The following is a 22,423-nucleotide window of genomic DNA, read 5'->3' as shown; positions in this document are numbered from 1 at the left end:
CATATTCAACAAAATTATAGAAGAAAACTTCCCCAACCTAAAGAAGGATGTTCCTATGAAGGTACAAGAAGCCTACAGAACACCAAATAGACTGGATCAAAAGAAAGCATCCCCACGCCATATAATAATCAAAACACAAAACATACAGAATAAAGAACAGATATTAAGAGCTGCAAAGGAAAAAGGTCAAGTAACATATAAAGGGAAACCTATCAGAATTACACCTGATTTCTCAATGGAAACCATGAAAGCCAGAAGAGCTTGGATAGATGTGCTACAGACACTTAGGGAACATGGATGCAAGCCTAGACTATTATACCCAGCAAAGCTTGCATTCACCATTGATGGAGAAAACAAGATATTCCAGGACAAAAACAGATTTAAACAATACGCAGCCACAAATCCAGCCTTGCAGAAAGTAATAGAAGGAAAATCACAAACCAAGGAGTCCAACAACGCCGACAATAACTCAGGCATCTAGCGACCCTTCACCAGCACAACTAGAAGAAGGGAAACACACAAACTCTACTACTAAAAATGACTGAAGTTAACAACCACTGGTCATTAATATCACTTAATATCAATGGACTCAATTCACCTATAAAAAGGCACAGGCTAAGAGACTGGATACGAAAACAGAATCCAACATTTTGCTGTTTACAAGAAACACACCTCAACCACAAAGACAGGCACCTACTCAGAGTAAAGGGTTGGGAAAAGGTTTATCAAGCAAATGGCCCTAAGAAACAAGCGGGTGTGGCCATACTAATTTCCAACAAAGTTGACTTCAAACTAAAATCAATCAGAAGAGATGGAAAGGGACACTTTATACTCATAACAGGAAAAATCCTTCAGAATGAAGTCTCAATCCTGAATATCTATGCCCCTAATATAAAAGCTCCCACTTATGTAAAAGAAACACTTCTAGAACTCAAGGCAGCCATCAAACCACACACACTAATAGTTGGAGACTTCAACACTCCTCTCTCACCAATGGACAGGTCAATCAGACAGAAACCTAACAGAGAATTGAAAGACTTAATGGAGGTAATGAACCAAATGGACTTAACAGACATCTATAGAACATTCCACCCAAATAGGAAAGAATATACCTTCTTCTCTGCGGCTCAGGGAACCTTTTCGAAAATTGACCATATACTTGGTAACAAAGCAAACTTCCACAGTTACAAAAAAATATTAGTAACCACCTGTGTCTTATCGGATCACCATGGATTAAAATTAGAATTCAACAACAATGCTACCCCCAGAAGGCCCACAAACTCATGGAAACTGAACAGTCAACTACTGACCCACACCTGGGTCAAGGAAGAAATAAAGAAAGAAATTAAAGTCTTTCTTGAATTTAATGAAAACAAAGACACGACATACTCAAACCTATGGGACACAATGAAAGCAGTGCTAAGAGGAAAGTTCATAGCACTAAGTGCCCACTTAAAGAAAACGGAGAAAGCACTCATTGGTGACTTAACAGCACACCTGAAAGCTCTGGAAAAAAAAGAAGCAGACTCACCTAGGAGAAGTAGAAGACTGGAAATAATCAAACTGAGGGCAGAAATCAACAAAATAGAAACACAGAAAACAATCCAAAGAATCAATGAAACAAGAAGCTGGTTCTTGGAGAAAATCAACAAGATTGACAAACCCTTAGCCAATCTAATCAAACGGCAGAGGGAGAACACGCAAATTAACAAGATCAGAAATGAAAAGGGGGACATAACCACAGACACAGAGGAAATTCAGAAAATCATTAGATCTTACTACAAAAGCCTGTATGCCACAAAATTGGAAAATGTAAAAGAAATGGACAGTTTTTAGATAAATACCATATACCAAAGTTAAACCAGGACCAGGTAAATGCTCTAAATCGTCCTGTTAGTCGCGAAGAATTAGAAACTGTTATCAGAAACCTCCCTACCAAAAAGAGCCCAGGACCAGATGGTTTCAATGCGGAATTCTACCAGAACTTCCAAGAAGACCTAATACCTATACTCCTTAAGGTATTTCATAATATAGAAACACTAGAGTCACTGCCAAATTCCTTCTATGAAGCTACAGTTACCCTGATACCTAAACCACACAAAGACTCAACCAAGAAAGAGAATTACAGGCCAATCTCACTCATGAACATGGACGCAAAAATTCTCAATAAAATACTGGCAAACCGAATCCAAGAACACATTAGAAAAATTATCCATTACGATCAAGTAGGCTTCATCCCAGAGATGCAGGGCTGGTTCAACATACGAAAATCTATTAATGTAATCCATCATATAAACAAACTGAAGGAAAAAAACCATATGGTCATCTCATTAGATGCTGAAAAAGCATTTGACAAAATTCAGCACCCTTTTATGATAAAGGTCTTGGAGAGATTAGGGATACAAGGGTCATTCCTAAATATAATAAAAGCTATTTACAGCAAACCGACAGCTAACATCAAATTAAACGGAGAGAAACTCAAGGCTATCCCACTAAATTCAGGAACACGACAAGGCTGTCCACTCTCTCCTTATCTCTTCAATATAGTGCTTGAAGTTCTAGCAATAGCAATAAGACAACATAAGGGAATCAAGGGGATCCAATTTGGAAAGGAAGAAGTTAAACTTTCATTATTTGCAGATGATATGATAGTATACATAAGCGACCCCAAAAACTCCACCAAAGAACTCCTACAGCTGATAAACTCCTTCAGTAACGTGGCAGGATACAAGATCAACTCCAAAAAATCAGTCGCCCTCCTATACACAAAGGATAAGGAAGCAGAGAGCGAAATCAGAGAAGTATCACCTTTCACAATAGCCACAAATAGCATAAGATATCTGGGAGTATCGCTAACCAAGGAAGTGAAGGATTTATATGACAAGAACTTTAAGTCTTTGAAGAAAGAAATTGAAGAGGATACCAGAAAATGGAAGGATCTCCCCTGCTCGTGGATTGGGAGGATCAACATAGTAAAAATGGCAATTCTACCAAAAGCAATCTATAGATTCAATGCAATCCCAATCAAGGTCCCATTAAAATTCTTCACAGAGATTGAGAAGACAATAATCAACTTTATATGGAAAAACAAGAAACCCAGGATAGCCAAAAAAATCTTATACAATAAAGGTACTTCTGGAGGCATTACCATCCCTGACTTCAAACTCTATTACAGAGCTACAGTATTGAAAACGGCTTGGTATTGGCATAAGAACAGAGAAGTTGACCAATGGAATCGTATAGAAGACCCGGATCTTAAACCACAAACCTATGAACACCTGATTTTTGATAAAGGAGCCAAAAGTACACAATGGAAAAAAGAGGGCATCTTCAACAAATGGTGCTGGCATAACTGGATGTCAACCTGTAGAAGAATGAAAGTAGATCCATATCTATCACCATGCACAAAACTCAAGTCCAAATGGATTAAAGACCTCAATATTAATTTGAACACATTGAGATTGATAGAGGAGAAAGTGGGAAGTACTCTACAACAAATGGGCACAGGGAACCGTTTCCTATGCATAACCCCAGCTGCACAGACTTTAAGGGCAACATTGAATAAATGGGACCTCCTGAAGTTGAGCAGCTTCTGTAAAGCAAAGGACATTGTCACTAAGACACAAAGGCAGCCTACTGACTGGGAAAAGATCTTCACCAACCCTGCAACTGACAAAGGTCTGATCTCTAAAATATATAAGGAACTCAAGAGACTAGACGGTAAAATGCCAATTAACCCAATTAAAAAATGGGGCGCTGAACTGAACAGAGAATTCTCAACAGAAGAAGTTCGAATGGCCAAAAGACACTTAAGGTCATGCTCAACCTCCCTAGCTATCAGGGAAATGCAAATCAAAACAACTTTGAGATATCATCTCACACCTGTCAGATTGGCTAAAATCCAAAACACCAATAATAACCTTTGCTGGAGAGGTTGTGGGGTAAGGGGCACACTCATCCATTGCTGGTGGGAATGCAAACTTGTGCAACCACTTTGGAAAGCAGTGTGGCGGTTTCTCAGGAAATTCGGGATCAACCTACCCCAGGACCCAGCAATTCCACTATTGGGAATCTACCCAAGAGATGCCCAATCATACAACAAAAGCATATGCTCATCTATGTTCATAGCAGCATTATTTGTAATAGCCAGATCCTGGAGACAGCCTAGATGCCCTTCAGTGGAAGAATGGATGAAGAAACTGTGGAATATATACATGCTAGAATACTACTCAGCGGTAAAAAACAATGACATCTTGAATTTTGCAGGCAAATGGATGGAAATAGAAAACACTATTCTGAGTGAGGTAACCCAGACCCATAAAGATGAACATGGGATGTACTCACTCATATTCGGTTTCTAGCCATGATTATAGGACATCGAGCCTATAAGTTTGGGATCCTTGAGAAGATAATAAGAAGGTGAACTCCCAAAAAAGATATAGTAATCCTCCTGGATATTGGAAGTAGACACGATCGCCAGGCAAAATTGGGAACTTGAGGGTTGGGCAAGACTGGGCCAAGGGAAGATGGGGAGAGAAAAGTGTGAAGGGGAGAGCGGGGGGAGCTCGGAGGAATGGGGTGCTTGGGATATAGGAAGGGTGGATATGAGAGCAGTGAAGCATATATCTGAATTTAAGGAGCTACCTGAGGGTTGTCAAGAGACTTGACCCTAGAGGGGTTCCCAGGTTTCCAGGGAGACGCCCCCAGTTAGTTCCTTGGGCAGCTGAGGAGAGGGAGCCTGAAAAGGCCAGTTCCTATAGCCATACTGATGAATTTCTTGCATATCACCATAGAACCTCCACCTGACGATAGATGAAGAAAATGACAGAGCCCCACCTTGGAGCACCGGACTGAGCTCCCAAGGTCCTGATGAGGAGCAGAAGGAGAGAGAACATGAGAAAGAAAGTCAGGACCGTGAGGGAACCTCCAGCTGGCGACAGATGGGGAAGGTGACTGAGCCCCACATTGGAGCACTGGACTGAGCTCCCAAGGTCCCGATGAGGAGCAGAAGGAGCGAGAACATGAGGGAGAAAGTCAGGAACGAGAGGGGTGCGTTCACTCATGGAGACGGTGGGACAGAACTAATGGGAGATCACCAACTCCAGTTGGAATGGGACTGATGGATCATGCGACCAAACCCGTCTCTCTGAGTGTGGCCAACAGCGGGGGCTGACTGAGAAGCAAAGGACAATGGCTCTGGGCTCTGATTCTTCTTCATGGACGGGCTCTGTGGGAGCCTTCTCAGCTTGGTCGATCACCTTCCTGGACCTGGGGGGAGTTGGGAGGACCTTGGTCTTAGCATAGAGTGGGGAACCCTGATGGCTCCTTGGCCTTGAGAGGGAGGGAGGGGAGGTATGGGTGGAGGGGAGGGGAGGGAAGGGGGAGAAGGAGGGGAGAGAAAGGGGAGAAGGAGGGGAGGGAGGGGGGAGGAGGAGGGAAGGAGATGGAAATTTTTAAATATAAAAAAAAATAAACCATGAGGAAAAAAAAAAAAAAAAAAAGAAAGTGTGGATGAGGTATTACTTACAGGAACATTCGAAGCCTGGAAATAGCCATATTACCAGAAGATCTCCCTTTAGCTAAGATGATGATTTTCCCATACCACATTGATGGAGTGTCCCTTTAGTTAACCTTCTACATACTCCATACTCTAATACCTTCCAAGACCAAGAGGCCATGTGCAATTAGGACAGAACTGTGTACAAATGGCAGACAGGTATGGAATCTCAGTTGAGGATCCAATAATCCTTCTCTCATCCCATTCTTTTAACATCAACACACAACAGTCAAAAGCTTGCTCTTTGAGGGCTCTTCCAAGAAATTACCACCACTCTGGTGAGGATACTTGTGTTTGCAGTTGGAGAAGTGATCAATCTCTCAGCTTCCTGTCCCTGCAACTATGCCTGTCACCCACTGTCATGCAGCATCACTGTGATGGATTTTTAACCCTTTAGAACCATATGCCAAAAAATCTCTTCTCTAAGTTACCATGATAGGAAACCAAAATAAAGACAATCTCAAACTAAAGCAAATGAAAGGGAGTAGAAATAAAAAGTAGAGCACAAATCAATGAACTTGAAAAGAGAGAAATAGTACAAAAAAAAAGATTCTTCAAAAAAGTAATTACAGGGGAAAGACACAAATGAACAGTAGCAGAATGAATACAAAAATAGTCATCAAGGGGCTGGAGAGATGGCTCAGTGGTTAAGAGCACTGGCTACTCTTACAGAGATCCTGAGTTCAATTCCCAGCAACCACATGGTGGCTCACAACCATCTGTAATGAGATCCGGCACCCTCCTCTGGCATGCGGGCATACATGGAGGCAGAATGGTGTATATATAATAAATATATAAATCTTTTTAAAATGTTCTTTAAAAGTCATCAAAAGAATATATGATCAACCTTATGGCTACAAATTTGGTATTATAGGTGAAATGGACCAAAAGTTTAACATTCATTACCAAATCTTTTGACTCCCAGGGTCTCTACCACCAGCCTTAAACCCAAAAAGCCTCTTGGGTAGTCAGTTCCTCAGGAAGACCCTCAAAATTGAGTCTCTTTAATAAATCAGTCAATCTAGGGTTCTTCTTATTCCTTCCAAAAAGTATCAGAATCTTCCTGGTCACAAATACAACTTTCTGAGAAGTTTCATTTTAACATCAACTCGAGCCCCAGAATGATCCTGTCAACTATGGAATCTAATTTTCTTTGCAGCATTGTGGCCATCTAAAGCCATCAGCATTTCTCCTGTTCCAGACACATTTTACCACCCACTTGCCATCATCTTTCTCCTGTCTTTATGCCCAGGCAACCCTTCTGTTTCCTACCCTAATTCAGCCTCCAGTAGCTCCTCTCCTTTCCAAATCTTTCAAATAACCTTTGTAAATCAGATTTCAACTTTAAGAAATGCTTCTTTCAATGTTCCAGTGTCTTCACTGTGCTAGACCTTCCCTTCTAATTTCAAAAAGATATGACCACTTCTCCTTGCTCAAGACTTTACATAGATTATAAAGTAACTTTATGCAGTTGTTTATTTGCATGTATTTAATAAGCATGAGCAAATACATTGAACACACAGAATTCTCAAGGTAATAACTGACTGTTTAGAAGTAACAAACATTGGTGGCAATACTTCATATCCTTAATAAATTTTTCTCTATTTTAATTATAACTGGCAAATGACACCTTAAAATCCAGAGAATTTTTTTCTTCCTAACATGCAAGAGAAATAATTTATTTACCTTATTTTTCAATTACACAGGGAAATTAATTAAAACATAAATACAATGCAATAGCTACAATATAGTATTCTTACAACCTATAAAAATATTACTACAAATGGAATCAGGACATTGCATTTATATATTTATGTTTTTATAGATACATAATAATAATAATTTAAAAAGAGACCATAAATTTGAGAGCTAAGGAAAGAAGAAATAGAAATGATTGGAGGGAGGAGAGGAAAGACAGAAATAATACAATTTAACTTGAGGTGGGTGTTTCAAGACAGGGTTTCACTGTGTAGCTCTGGCTGTCCTGGAACTCACTCTGCAGACCAGGCTGGCCTCAAACTCACAGAGATCCACCTGCCTCTGCCTCCTGAGTGCTGGAATTAAAGGTGTGTACCACCACCGTCCAGTCTAAATTTAATTTTTAAAACTGCAAATAAAAAAATTAAAGAAATGCCAGTAAATGAAGGCTATAAATAAAGCTATATTTGGCAAATAACCAATAAAAAAATCATAGTAAATGGTAGGAGAAGGTCTCAGGAGTCAAGCCTTTAGATATAATCTGTCCCTAGTAGTCATGCTGGCACCAAATCATTTAGCTGATGGTTAACAAGCAGGCTCAGCTATGTAGGGCATTGATGCACAAGAGTAGTTGTGTTCTACCTCACAAATGACTACACTTCATTGAGTTTATGCTCAGTGGAGCACTGTTTGCAAACCACTTAGATTCCAGGATGGAAAGAGCTACGAAAGTGAAACATCCAGTCCTTCTCTGAGGTTTGTTATTAGCCTCTGTTAGCCACAGGTTACAGGGCACTAAACACTATGTACTGTGTATTTGCTCCTAACCGCTAGGAAAAAATAGCCTATAACTTCTTACTGAATACTTCTAGACATTTTAAAGTTTTTAAAGTCCAGGCATTTGACTGGGACTTATTTTAATTCTTAAAACTAGCTCTTATCAAAATATCTTAATTCTTTCTGGAGGTCAGTTCACTTGGTTTCAATGTACACTATCCATGGGACTTTTGCTAAAGTTTAATGTTCCTAAGAGAAAAAGTGAGGAAGGTAAAATAATCAATTTTATCTAAAGCCTAGTAAACTTCTACCTTTCAAATAAATTTCTTCCTAGATACTAATGCTTAAAAAAAATCACATGCACACAAAAAGTAATACTCTACAGCTTAATGACCCAGGTTTATAGAAGATAAATGAGAAGTGTGTAAGATAAATCTATGAACAATGAAAAAGTTAGAAAGCCTCAACCAGAATGCAAAGCAGCATATCAGGTTGGTATCCTAAAAGCAGACTGTCATGACAGTGTGTGTAAAAAGTTTATGTCCTGGTAAAGAGTAACACTCCCCAGATGCTGGCATCCTTGGCTGAGGTATATTATTTACATGTATTTTAACCAAACAGCCTAACTGATAAATGTACTTTTATGTATTCTACATATTATTTAGGTTTATAATTTCTGGAGAGCACAAAAAAGTTATTACATTATTATTAACTTATGATAATTTATTTTATCTTCTCAGAATTCCAAGTTTCTTAGGACATATTTCTCAGAAACACTGTACTACCCTGTTATTTAGCATAGCAGGGCACATGCTTGGTAACAAAACTGTGAATAAAACATCAGCAAAAGAAAAACTGGTTAACATGTACCATCAAGGTAGAGCTATGCATGGCACATTCTAAGAAGACACCTAGTGGCTGGAGAGATGGCTCAGCGGTTAAGAGCACTGACTGCTCTTCCAGAGGACCCGGGTTCAATTCCCAGCACCCACATGGCAGCTCACAACTGTCTGAAAATACAGTTCAACAAGATTTGACACCTTCACAACAATGCACATAAAATAAAAGTTAATAAATCATTAAAAAATGGAAAAAAGACAACTAACACTCACTTTCTTAGGAAATGAAGTTCGTTTCACCAATCCAAAGAGTTCTCAAAATAGTAAAAATTAGAATTTTAGGCAACAGGCCTAGTGACATATGCCTTTAATCCCAGTACTTGGGAGGCAGGCAGATCTCTGAGTTCAAGACTAGCATGGTCTACAGAGTGAGTTCCAAGACAATCAGAACTACACAGAAAAACCCTGTCTAAGAAAAATAAAGAAACCAAAAGCAAACAAACAAAATCCTGAAAGACATATTATACACCCTTACATTTTAAGCAATTATGTAATAATATAAAAGATACGCCAGTCGGTGATGGCACACGCCTTTAATCCCAGCACTCGGGAGGCAGAGGCAGGAGAATCTCTGTGAGTTCGAGGCCAGCCTGGTCTACAAGAGCTATTTCCAGGACAGGCTCCAAAGCCACAGAGTAACCCTGTCTCAAAAAGCCTAATAATAATAATAATAATAACAATAATAATAATAATAATACACAAACTTTAAGGATATGGTTGCATAATCTTATGCATATAGTAAGTTATACACCTGAGAATGGGTAGCATTATTTTGTGACTTTCACAATACTTACTTTTATATAAAAGTAATAAATTTTAAATAATTTAAATGATATATTTTACATGATTTAAAGAAAAGCAAAATAACAGAATCCAATTTATATCCACTATATTGTACAATTTGAAAGCAAAGGAGGAAATAATTAATTTTTATATTATCTGTCCAATGATGCCTAAAGTGATATTCTATTTGTCTATCATAAAAGACAGCTCAAGAGACAAACCCACCCAAAGGTGGAAGGTGAGAAAAGATGACTCCACGAAGTTGTCCTCTGACCTCCACACAGGACCATGGCATGTGTATACACATAAACACAATGAAATTAAAGAAAAAAACTTAAACCTGCTCTATGTGACATACTAAGTCAAACATCACTAGAAGAGAGACTGTCTTAATTTTTATTAAAAATAAAAAAGGTATGTGGTCTGTAGATATAGTTTATGGGATAAGGAGAAAAAGATGTGTTACTTTCAAATTCAATTTAGCCATTCTCTTATGTAAAACAAGTACTGTAGCTTCCAATGTCTCTCCATCCAGTTACTTATCCTTTGCTTAATATCTATTTTAAACAAAGTAAGTTTAATAATAGAGAAAAGGGACTGGTGATACACTTTAGTGGAATAGTATTTGCCTGATATGTATAAGGCTGTAAGATTGATGCCCCGGCACCATAGAGGAAAAAAATTTTAGAAACAATCGCAAAAAGGGACCAAAAATATATCTAAGCTACAGCTTTAAAAAGTGCATGTATATAAACTATCAGGCCATATAATCACAAGTAGAAATGTGACACATGAGCAGAATGACTTTACAAACGAAACAAGATAATGCAGAAAGAACAAATGTTAAAGAAAGTTTTAAGAGACAAACGTAAGTGAAAACGCCTGTCTCCAGAACCGTCACAAATGATACAGTTCCCTGTCTATCTCATTTATACTTCTCAATATTTTGTAGAAAAGTAGATTCCACTTTCCATGGCAACCGATAAGAGTCAAATTGTATACAGTGGAGTACTGTCTTTATCCTACAGATTCATTTTTTGAACAAGAAATGTGGTTTCACTTAACCAAATTATGCTTTCTTTTTGTTGTTTGCTTTCTGCTTATTTGGGGCTTTTTAGAGAGAGGTTTGGTTTTCGTGTTTTTAGACAGGGTTTCTATGTGAAGCCTTGGCTATACTGAAAACTCATTCTATAGATCAGGCTGACCTCAAACTCAGAGATCCACCTGCTTCTGCCTCCCAAGTGTTAGGATTAAAGGCATGCATCACCACTGTCCAACTCTAAATTATGCTATTTATACCTAAAACATCAAACTCCAATAAATAACCATGAACATTTAGAGATTACCTTCACGTCTCATGATGATGGAGAAAATGCACATTAAAACCAGAATCAAAAGCAAAAATAAAAAGTACATACATAAATCCTAGGTCAGTGCTCAGTAAGTGCCATGCACTTCTTTACCTGTCCACAAACATGCTACTTCAGTAGCCAATGACATAAAAAGCATTACACCATTCCTAAAGTATGTCAAAAAAAGAAAAAGCAACCCACCAAATCATTAAAATGGCAACTCTTCTTTATGGTATATCTTTAAAATGAAATAATTTCTAAAGTGTGTTGCTAGCATGTATATTTGCTATTTGTATAATTTTATACTAAAACATAAACTATAACCAGACATAGTGGTTCACACCTATAATTTCAGCTCTTGGGAGACTGAGGCAAAAGGGGACTGCCATGAATTTGAAGACTGCCTGGACCATATTATGAGAAAGAAAAGACACAAACATAAATCTTATCTGTTATAAACTTAAATTACCAAAAAAGGGCAACTATTCAAGTAACATTTCTACATAGATTTTCCTCTGAAAACACGCCATTATTATATTAAACTATTACATTACTCCATACATATAATCCTATCTATTTGTCTGGTGCAGAGTAAAGTTACGTATATTAGTCTGAATTATAAATATTTAGCAAGCCAATACATAGGTCAAAAAGATAGACAGGTATAACTTTTGTTACTTCCAACTTAAAATGAAATACCCCCTTCAATATTTTTCATTCAGTTTATTGATAGTAGTCACATAATCAAATCACTGCATTTTTTTCAACTAATGACAACAAAATTTAGTAAGGTAAGCTTTATGAAAGTTTTAAAGAGATTTCCAATTCCCACCAAATCATTCCAAATGTAGTCTAGAAAAAAATGTAACTAAAGAACTAGCAAAAAAATCTCTACATATCAGACAAAAATCAGATTAGCAGGTCAGGCATGTGCCTTTAATGACGGTACTTGAAAGGTAGAAGCAGGCTGACCTCTGAGTTACAGGCCAGCCTGAACCAGGCAGAAGTACACAGTGGCTACTGTCTCAAAACAAACCAAAAAAAAAATAATAAACAATAATAATAATATTAGCCATCTCTCAAGAGAGATGGCACTGGCTGCTTTTCCAGAGTACACAGGTTCAATTCTAACCTCCATATAGCAGCTCACAACCATCTGTAATTCTAGTCCCAGAGAATCTGATGCCCTCTTCTGGCCTCCTTAGGTACCACATGCATGTGATGCACAGATATACATGCAAGCCAAAACAGAAAGTCAAACACATGAAATAAAAATAAAGTACAAAGAAAAATTAAAAATCTGTGTGTATGATTTGTACCTGCATGCTTCTGTAAGGAAAGTATTTAAAATATTAGGATAATCATAGAACTCACGTCATACCTGTGCTCCATAGATGTATTTATCCAACATCTTGCCACCTATTGTCTGCCCTCCTATATCCCAAACTTGAAGAGTAACATTCAAATTTCCTAGAATATAAAAATAATATAAAATAGGAATATGAAAGACTAACAATCTAACAACTAAGCACAGTATCACAGAACACTAAGAAATAATGATAAAATCTAATGTAACTTGCATTTTATTCTATAAGTTCACATGTCATATGTTTAAAACTCTAAGCAATGTTGTCAAACAAATGGTGGTAAAGAAACTTTACCTCATTTTTCTATGGGAATATCTTTATAATTTCACTTAGTATAAAATAAAATTCAGTGGCAGGCATGGTGATGTACTTTTCTCAGCCTAGCACTCACAGGAGACTCTGTTAGTTGGAGGCCAGCCTGATCTTCAAAGTGTTCTAGGACAGCCAGGGCTACATTGTGAGACCCACTTCAAAAAACAAAAATGAAATACTGTATGCGTTAATTTAAAAACTTATGCCTTAACAAGTATTTTCAGAGAATGGAACAATATAAAGCACATATACATAAAGAAAATACTTTTAAAATAAAGATGGAAGTTTTATAACCTACCCAATCACACATGAATTGTGCTGTCAGTTCTAAATGTTATGTGCTCTGAAACGCAACTAGTAACAGACTATAAAAATTCACTCATAATTTTAACTCAAATGAAGTTTTAATTTGAATGCCAGCTATTACATATAAACACAATCAATAATTGTGTGTTTTTATAATTAATCTCTTAAATATATATGTTAGAGCTCTATGCAAGCCCAAAACAGTATTTACAAACTAATTATATTTCTAAACTTTGTGATTCATACTGTACAAAACATGGTGATTGAAACAAATGATTATGTACACCTCAAAGTCTTCATAAATATTCAATGTTCTCCCCATTACAAGCATCAAAAAGGAATCCAAAAGACTAAAACACAGTCTTTGAAATTAATTTATGCATTTTGCAAAAAACTGGCATGAACACAAATTTATTAAGCAAACTCCTCTTTCTTAACAATACAACTAATTATTAAACTATGCAAGTCAAAAACTATGTATCATATGTTAGCTGAACATTTTTTTCCTCATAAAATTATATTGTTTCCTCCAAAGTCAGAACTGGGACCTTCTGAATGATTCACAAATCAGAAAATTTTAAAATTAAAATTTATAAATGAAAAAATAATCTCTCTTGAAAAATAAAACAGATTTTAAAGTTTAATTTTTAAACCAATGTAAAACACTAAAATCAGAGAATGTCTGTTCCATCATTTGACTACACTTCTGGAAAGAAAGCACAACAGTGAATTAATCACCCAAGTTTTACACTGCAGTTGGTTTGTGTGGACTTGTATTACAAGATTTCCATTATTTGGATGTAGATCTGTTCCATCTGCCACAGTGCAGAGATGTCCAGGAGGAACATCCATTAGCACTAATGAGAGCTACTGAAGTTTATCGCCGTGATCATAGCCACACACACAGCTCCAATGCTATGAGTAATGACAAAAATGTTCTTAAAGCTCTATGAATTTGAAATATAAATATCACAGATTAAGAATCAGCCAACAGACTGTATAAATCTAATTTCTTAAAATTCTAATTTTCATGAAAACTGAAACTAAACCAGTCTTTTCAGATGCCATCTCAAATTAACCAGGTGGGAATATGCTAGCCGTCACTAGAAATGTACAAATGAGGTTCGGAAGCCTGCATCCAACAGGCAAGAGTTTATTCATTTTACTTGCAAAACAGCAGTCCTCGGTTTACAGCAAAAGACAGCATTCCCCAAAAATAATGCTCAAAGCAAGATTTCAGGCTGCGCATTAATAATTACTAAGAGGTATTTAATCCCATTCCCTCAAGGCCCAATAATCCCTACTGCTTAACCTCACAATCAGATATGAAGTTTTTCCCCTCCCTCTTACTTTTCATTCTGATATCCAGAGCCTCTCTGAATTAAAAATTATGAATATTTCTGCTGTAGCTTCAGGAACACTCTTCAATGTATGCTTCCAAATTCCGGTGACAATCATTTAAGGGCCTAGTTCAAATATGTAATTGTCTGCCACCTTGATTTACATTCATGTATTGAAGGTAATTTGCAAATCTTTATCTTTCTGAATACATACTTCTTGTTATCAGTTTGCATACACATAACTTTGCTTGCAAAGAACTAGCAAAAAAATTACTGAGTAATATTGCATATTTCATATACTTAGAAAAATATTTAACATCTACATTTCAACTTTAGACTTACTAATACACAAAACTGAAAATAAAATAGATATTTTCTATTTTAGGATAAAAATAATGTAAAGCTGTGATTCAAACTTATTTTCATTTAAGTTTTTGTAGGAACACCATATGATAGTAATTATTTTTAATATGACATAATTATAACATATAGAACATATAGAAGTATGTTCGGTTAATCAATGTAATATTTTCTAAAATCAAAAATCCATCTAAACCAGATTTCTAACAAATAAAGAACATTAAACAAATTGTCAGCATTCTAATATCAAAGGCAAACTACTATAAAATTCCTGTCCTCTATAGGAAATGACATGAAACCAGAAAAAGTTTAAATGAAGTGGTATTTATATTAAAAAATAAAATGTAGTAAGCTGCATTGGGTATGAGTCAAAGACACCACAGGGATTCAACAGTGACCTTGTATAAGTACACTTAGTGCCTTGGTTAACCTTACTTAGAGTGCTGCATAGTCACGATGGAACTCAAAACACAAGACTGCCCACTTCTTGTGCCAAAGACTCAGAAATCCTTTTCACAGTAGAACGCTGTTTACTGGACTGTACCACAGCTTCCTGAAGGTATTTTGACTAAGGCTCTTAAGAAGCTCTCTATCAGCAGAATCTCTGACTAACAGATACACTATTTTAAGCAGCAAAATCTGCACAGTGGTTGCATCCAGACTATACAGCATACCAGATTGTGAAATACACTAAAATGGATGAGTATCTGCAAAGTAATGATCTTGAAAGCTTACACGAAGAAAATGTGAATAAACACACAGAGTTTACAGCCCTAACAATATGACTAAACTTATAACAAATATTAGATTCACACGCTATGCTACATTACCATAAATTCAAGAGATGCTTTCAGTAATGTTTTAGTTAGCAAATGAGAAAACACTAATCAAACCTTAGACATCACAATGCATAGAAATTGGGTTTAGAGCATGCAAAGAATATATTTTATTATAGAATATTTTATAATTTTAAATATTAAATCAAAATACATGAAATTTTTTCCAAACTGAAATATTTATAAGTTTGAGTTCATTAAGTTGCTAAACTATCTTCTAAAAAATATGATTATTTTTCTAAAAATCTGCTCATCAAACTTCATTAGAAAAAGTAAAACATATATTCCGAAAAGCATACATTCCCTAATGCCATTTTTAACCTAAAGTTTTTCTAAGACCAAACATATTATAAATTTGTATTTTAAAACTATCAACAATATTTTACAAAGTAATCAATTTTTGAGCTTGTAACTCACGCAGCAGTTCAGAAATCATCACAAATATCATATAAATAAAATGTCCATTAATTAATGTTTATAATATTAATATTTGGGTAACTTTTTGTTCCTTTATTTCAGCATTTCAACTAAAAAAAATTAAAAATTTTAACAAAATTAATGAGACAAGTTGGTGCTTTGACTATATAATTATCCCAACAAAATAGCTGATAACAAAGTATTATATTGAGGCTCTCTGTATCCAATAACCAGCATTATTAAGACAGACTTGCACAAAGCCATTTTCAGTATGCATGCAGCATAACCTATATGTATATTCTACTTGCAACTGTTCTGAATGTGCAGCTAAAATAGTATTTCGATCTTGAATACATAAAAAATATATATATGAAACAAAGAACAAACTATACATATGCTTCTCATTAACCCTCTAAATAATAATAGTGAAAATTAGAATGTTTTTTCTCATGTCATATCACTTAACCCATTTTAAATTGAGATCCAAACATAAACATAAACATAAAAAATGTTTTGTAATAAACATTACAAAATATAATAGGGATAATAGTAATGAGACAGAGAAAGAATATCTCCAATTACCCAAAACTCTTAATTTCCATAGGAAGTTAACAATAGACGGGGCATTTGAGAGGGAAACTAATTCCAATAAGACTGAAACTTATTCACATTTCAGTATAGGAATCTGATATTACAAGGGCAACCACTTAATTTATAGAAGGAAGGGTTATGGTTTATAAAATGAAGCAAGATAACTACTTTTAATAAAATATTTGAAACATGTCACTTAATCACTGAAATTGAATGGATACATTTTAAAGCTCTAATTGTTCAGAAACTAACCTAAAACATAAACTACTCTTTTGTGTTATTATTTCCCTGTATTTCCCACAAAATGTGCTGCAACTGGCATCTAAATAGTTTCTTTGCATGGTGAACTGAAACATCGTGAATGCTCAAACTGTATTTTTATGAGTGCCTAGGGACCCTAAATTTTAGTGGTCTATTAAATGCCAGCAATTTCATGCTGCCTTGCATAAAACAGCATTCACATATTAGAGCACAGAAGTTCCATAGCTACATTATACTTCTGTTCCAAGCTCAAAAAAAAAAACTAAAGCAGAAACTAATCAAAATAATATTTTTAAATCCTTCCCAATTTTTTCACATTTAATTAATACAATAGCTGTCAAGAAATGTATAGCATTTAATTTTTGAAAAGCCTTCTAGAATTTTATGAGCAACTATTGTTTATACTCAGAAAAGAAAACTGCATAGTTGCCAGTAACAGCAATGGAGGGGAATGTATAAACTTTTTGTTACCCCATGGACAATATAGTCTCATACTAATGCTAATGATAGTTTGCTGTGGGACTATGTAACCTCACACAGGTAAGGTTTTGAGTTTCATACCTAGAAAGGTTGTCCTGTGAGTGAGACTTAAGCAATCTCATAGGTTTTACAGTCTCTCACCTGGTAAGGTAATCCTTCTCAAAAAGAAATCCAGTCCTACAGTCTGCTTGTACTGTTTCCCAAAAGTCTCTTGAGCAAAACACGTAGCTAAGGAGGTCTAAAAAAAAAAAAGTGGATTACAGAATAGAAAAATTAATTTATTTGCTTAAAATATAAACATAAGACCATTACAACCCTTATTAAGTAATCTTAAGATTTATATGGTAATTAATTAACAAACAACCTTCAGTAGTTCTAAATCACTTAAAAAGGTAGAGAGACACTCTCACCAGGAACACACCACTTGCCTACAACCAGCAGTGGAAACAACAGACTAATCTAATCAGTTAGAGCTCATTAAGTCCCCTGACATCAAGCTCCTCCTTGATGGAAATTAGACTCTGAAAATTGTAAATGCAACTAAAGCAACAATATGATTAAGATCAGAATTTTACATATTGTTTCAACAAGACTTTCAGAGAACTCTTTAAAGTTTCCTTCTACGGTTAAGTGTCTGAGGATAGTTGGACCATTAGCTAATAATAAGAAGCACAGATTAGGGAAGAGAAAGCTACTTGTAGAATCTTTCAGTTTTCCTATAAGAAACACTGTGTTCATTTTTCTCTATACTTAGAGAGTAAAAATAATTATACAGAATTGTCATGATAATATGTACAATTTAAATAAAAATGTTAGTATTATGAGATCAGCAGGAAGCAGGTAAAATAATATTCTCTATCTAAAATCAGTGTTACAAAGTCATAACTCCAGGGCTTTCTTTAGAGAACCATTTCTTATCAGAGCACAAAATACTTCTAGTAACAACTGAAATAATTCCAAATTCAAAGGAAACGTTTCAAATGCACGCTCTTACTAGAAAGTCTACCCCAAAGGAGAAAAAGGAAGCTCCACTAAGCTTTAAGCTTCAAGGCAGGCTGTCAGACGAGAGAGAGAGAGAGAGAGAGAGAGAGAGAGAGAGAGAGAGAGAGAGAGAGAGAGAGAGAGAGAGAGAGAGAGAGAGAGAGAGAGAGAGAATAACAAAACTTATTTTATTTTAAAAGTTAAAGTTTGAAGTCAACTAGTAAAATAACGAAAACTAAAACAAAGTTCCCAAGATAGCGCATTATAATTAGCTATGAAAAGAGAACAGAAGTTCTAAGTAATACGTGGTCATATTTCAAGTACTTTTAGCAAGGTGAGTTAAATTTCTTTAATACAAGGACCATATTTTTCCCACAAAGGACAACTTGCAGACGCTAACTCCAAACTCTTTAATATTCCAATAATGTAATTACAATAAATGTCTAAGATTTTGCATCAAATATTGATTAATCAATCCCATATGTAAGACTTTCAACCAGACATTTATAAATAAACTCACTATGTCTTCATTGAAGTATGTAGCAGTAACAAAATGAAAAATCAGAATAAAAGAGGTAAGTATTTGTTTTTTAAAGATCTTTTGATTTTCAGTCAAGTTTAATTATTCCATTTAGCCTGGTGCTCAGAGGTCTAGAGAAAAATACCATTACCTACAGTACTGCAAGTATCTCAAATGTTTCACATATGAATGGTTAAATATTTAAAAGTCAAGGAAAAACAAGGCACATGTAACAGAATGTTACATAATTTTATTTGAAGTATTTTTTCATTTTCATTTAAGATTAAGAAATTTTATGATTTTTATATTCATTAACATTCAGAAATGGATGCAAATGCAAGCGGGAAAGCACAAAGCCAGGGAAGGAAAATAACAAAGCAAATTTTATTTGAAAAATGAAATAATGAAAACTAATACTTCATTTACTAATAAAATATATATTTGGAAAATTCTGAGTAAAGTTCTTTCCTTGAGAGCAGGATTTCCAGATTTAAAAGCCCTGCCCTGAAAAATCTGAGGCAAACATAAAGCCTCAAAATCACAGGATTTTCAGTTGAAAATGACAAACTGCTGACACTAGGTTGTGAGCCATATATAGTATTCATGTAGGTTCTTAAACCGCCTCCCCTTCTGCTGCAAGGACCGACTGGATCTGTGGGAGGCACTTCCTTCCTCTCCAGTTCTTTACCCTCACTGTCATGACTCATATGCAGTGACTTGCACGACACTGCATAAATACTCTTCTTAAAGTGAACAACCGGCTACCATAGCTGAGACATTTTTATTTCATTACTGAGGTACACACATATAGGGTATTTGTGTTGACTTTGGAAATATTTTTTAGCCAAACTATATACTTACTAACACTGAGATAGTGCTATATTTATTATGATACCAAAAAGAAAGCTTGCTTCAAAAATTCTTAAGAAAATTGAAAATATGAAACAGACCAGGAAAGACATAAAAACACATGATACTAGAAGGACAAACTAAACATCTTTTCCAGAAACTGTTATCTTCCCAATGCTGTTCTTTCTTGCTTCTGCCTTTTGTGGCTACATTCATTGTTTTAGCATTTTGTGGCTACAAAAATGCTGATAGTTCAGCCATTAGAAAAATGGTGAAGAGTTAAACAGGATACAAATGAGAATGAAAACGGGGCTGAGTTTCATAAAAGAAAGGACAGTTAAAAGAAACAATGAGAATGGTGGTATCAATAATCTTAGAGCTGAACAGATCCCCACAGTCAGAGTTCAGCAGCCCATTTCAGAAAATATAGCAGGAAAAGATATGACATTCTAATCAAGAGGACAAAGACTGAGGCAGAGCACCCTAAAAGAAGACCACTCACTCTTCAATGCAGAATGATAACCCTAGCTCAACCATACAGAGGGGGGGAAATTATACATTGCTCAACATTGGACAGAACTTTAAACAGGTAAAACTAATTACACTAAACTAGCAACAAAGACAAGATAAAGTTATGACTGGCTAAATTTTTAAAATATAGATATAAAACCATGAGTAAATTTCAGCACTTATTAAATATTGGGATACAAATAATCAAAACCTTAAAGACACGACCAAATATTAACTATTTTTATTGGAGGAGGTATATTTAAATTTTAAATATAAAATAGATAAAATATGTTGACTTACTGGGTAATTTGGGGGTCTTTTAGATAATGTATTAGTATTATGAAGTGTCATGGTTTTAAATGTAAAAAAGTAAACTCAGTTGTTCACTGAATGCAACTGACTTTATGAGATAAAATCACAAGGTGGCCTTCAAAAAACAGCTAAGTAATGAAACCCATAAAATAATCTTTTTGCTGAATGAAAGTTTAGAAACAATGCTGATTTACAACAATGTGCTTTTTCAAAAGCTAAGTGCACAATATTTCATACACTTCCTAAAGAAAAGCAGTCAAGTTCTGTTCTTTGCACAAAAATATGATCACACTGAACTGTTTTTATTCGAGATAGCGCTCTACAGCAAAGTATCCTGGGAAAACAAGAACGGGATTAACAGAAGACTCCAAACTTTCGCAAAAGAATTAAACCTTCCGCAGCGGCCCTGTGAACCCAAATTTCAGCACCAAAGCTCGAAAGCATATGCCCAGCTTCCTTCCGGGAATGATGCAAAGGCCGTCGCCACAGAAACCAGGTCCAACGACACCAGTGACTGATGCGGGAGGGCGGTTTTCTATGAGGAGTCTGGCTGCGCAGAAGAACTAACTTTAGCTATCTTCCCCAAGAGTGTCGTGGTTTCCACTGGAGCGACTGTTGTGAGGGTGCCCAGACAAGGGTGCATCGCTTTATTTGGTAAACCCCAGCCCTCGATGACGCCTAGAGACCCTCTCTGTACCGAGTACCACCAGGCAATGAGACAATGTTTATCCCATTTCAGGAGTTCCCAACTTCTGGTGGTGCACTCCAGCCTAGGAGACAGGGGACTAACTGCCTGCGGGTATTCTCCCGCGCGAGCCCATTCATTCCTGCAACCAACTGTCGCCGAAGGCTAGGTTACGAAAGCAGGGGTCCTCGCGACCCTCGGCATCCCGCCCACCGCGGGAGCTCGGTAAACACCCACTGAATGAACTGACAGGTGCCAAGGGCGGAACTAAAGAGAGATGGGACCCTGAAAGGGCAGCTATGGTGTACGGAGCGCGCTCGGCCTGCGCATCGTCCTGGTCAGTGTCTGTTTTTGCGGTGGCCCATCCCAGGAGCAGGTCACGCCTGGCGGGCGGGGGTCGGGCACGCGCACAGGGCGCAGGCGCGAGGAAGGCCGCGGCCCCCGGCGTGCCAGGCCAAGTCGGCGGGACCGCTGAGCAGGAGGCGGCGCTGGACAGCGCTCGGCTCCCCGACGGGCCCGCCCGGCCTGGCCGCTCCGTGGTTCCTGCAGCCCAGGTCACCGGGTTTGCCCGAGGACTGACCTTCCCGGAGGTGCCGTCCCCCAGCACGACGATTTTCAGCTGCCGGTCCTGGCTCTCCTCCTCGGAGTCTGACATGGTGTCCGGGGATGCTGGCCCACCTCCAAGTTGGAGGAAGGAAAGGAAGAGGCCTCCGGGGGCGGGGGAGAGGCGGCCAGCAGGCAGGACGAGCGAGACCCCCGCCCCGGCGTCCCCTCAAGCCTGAAGGAACCCAAGGAGAATCACTCACCGACCGCCATCTTGCCCTCCTCCCCACCCCCGCGGGGCTCCGCCCCCAGAAAGTCCCGCCCCCCGTGCGTCACTCGCATTACGCCCCGCCCCCGATCCGACCACCAGGTTGCGAATGGGGGGGGAGAACGGGAGTTGCAGGCTGGGTGTCGCGGTGTAGTCGCGGGAGACATTGGCTAGGAGACAAAAGCAACATGTCTTTAGAGCTAAGTGGATCCTCATGGGAGAAGAGTAGCTCTCAGACGTTCTGTTCTCTGTCCTTGTTTCTGAGAACATAACTTACGTGAGTGATTTAGTCCAAGGAGGCGGGGTCATGATGAGGCTAGGTTGCCACGGAAGCCTGGAATCTAGGAGCCGCGGAGGGGCGGGGTCTGTCTCTGGGCAGCGAGGGACGCTTTGGGCTGCGCGCGCACAGGATCCCTCCT

The 22,423-nt window shown here is 37.3% G+C and overlaps 1 protein-coding gene across 3 annotated transcripts in view; it reads right to left on the bottom strand.

The window, feature by feature from the left end:
• The window catches only part of Rab28 (RAB28, member RAS oncogene family), an 84,041-nt gene extending 62,014 nt beyond the window's left edge, over window positions 1–22,027 (bottom strand). For all 3 annotated transcript variants that reach the window (XM_038343107.2, XM_038343127.2, XM_038343117.2), the window contains exons 1-3: window positions 21,774–22,027; window positions 17,478–17,574; window positions 12,448–12,536 (exon numbers count right to left, since the gene is read on the bottom strand). In XM_038343107.2, coding sequence (XP_038199035.1) covers window positions 12,448–12,536; window positions 17,478–17,574; window positions 21,774–21,848 — 261 coding nt within the window. In that variant the 5' untranslated portion in view covers window positions 21,849–22,027. The remainder of the gene's footprint in view (window positions 1–12,447; window positions 12,537–17,477; window positions 17,575–21,773) is intronic.
• Between the last annotated feature and the right edge of the window lie 396 nt (window positions 22,028–22,423).

This window comes from Arvicola amphibius, chromosome 1, assembly GCF_903992535.2.
Source record: "Arvicola amphibius chromosome 1, mArvAmp1.2, whole genome shotgun sequence".
NCBI classification, from domain to species: domain Eukaryota; kingdom Metazoa; phylum Chordata; class Mammalia; order Rodentia; family Cricetidae; genus Arvicola; species Arvicola amphibius.
Note: the sequence above shows the minus strand (reverse complement) of the source record. Positions and strands in the feature narration are given on the sequence as shown.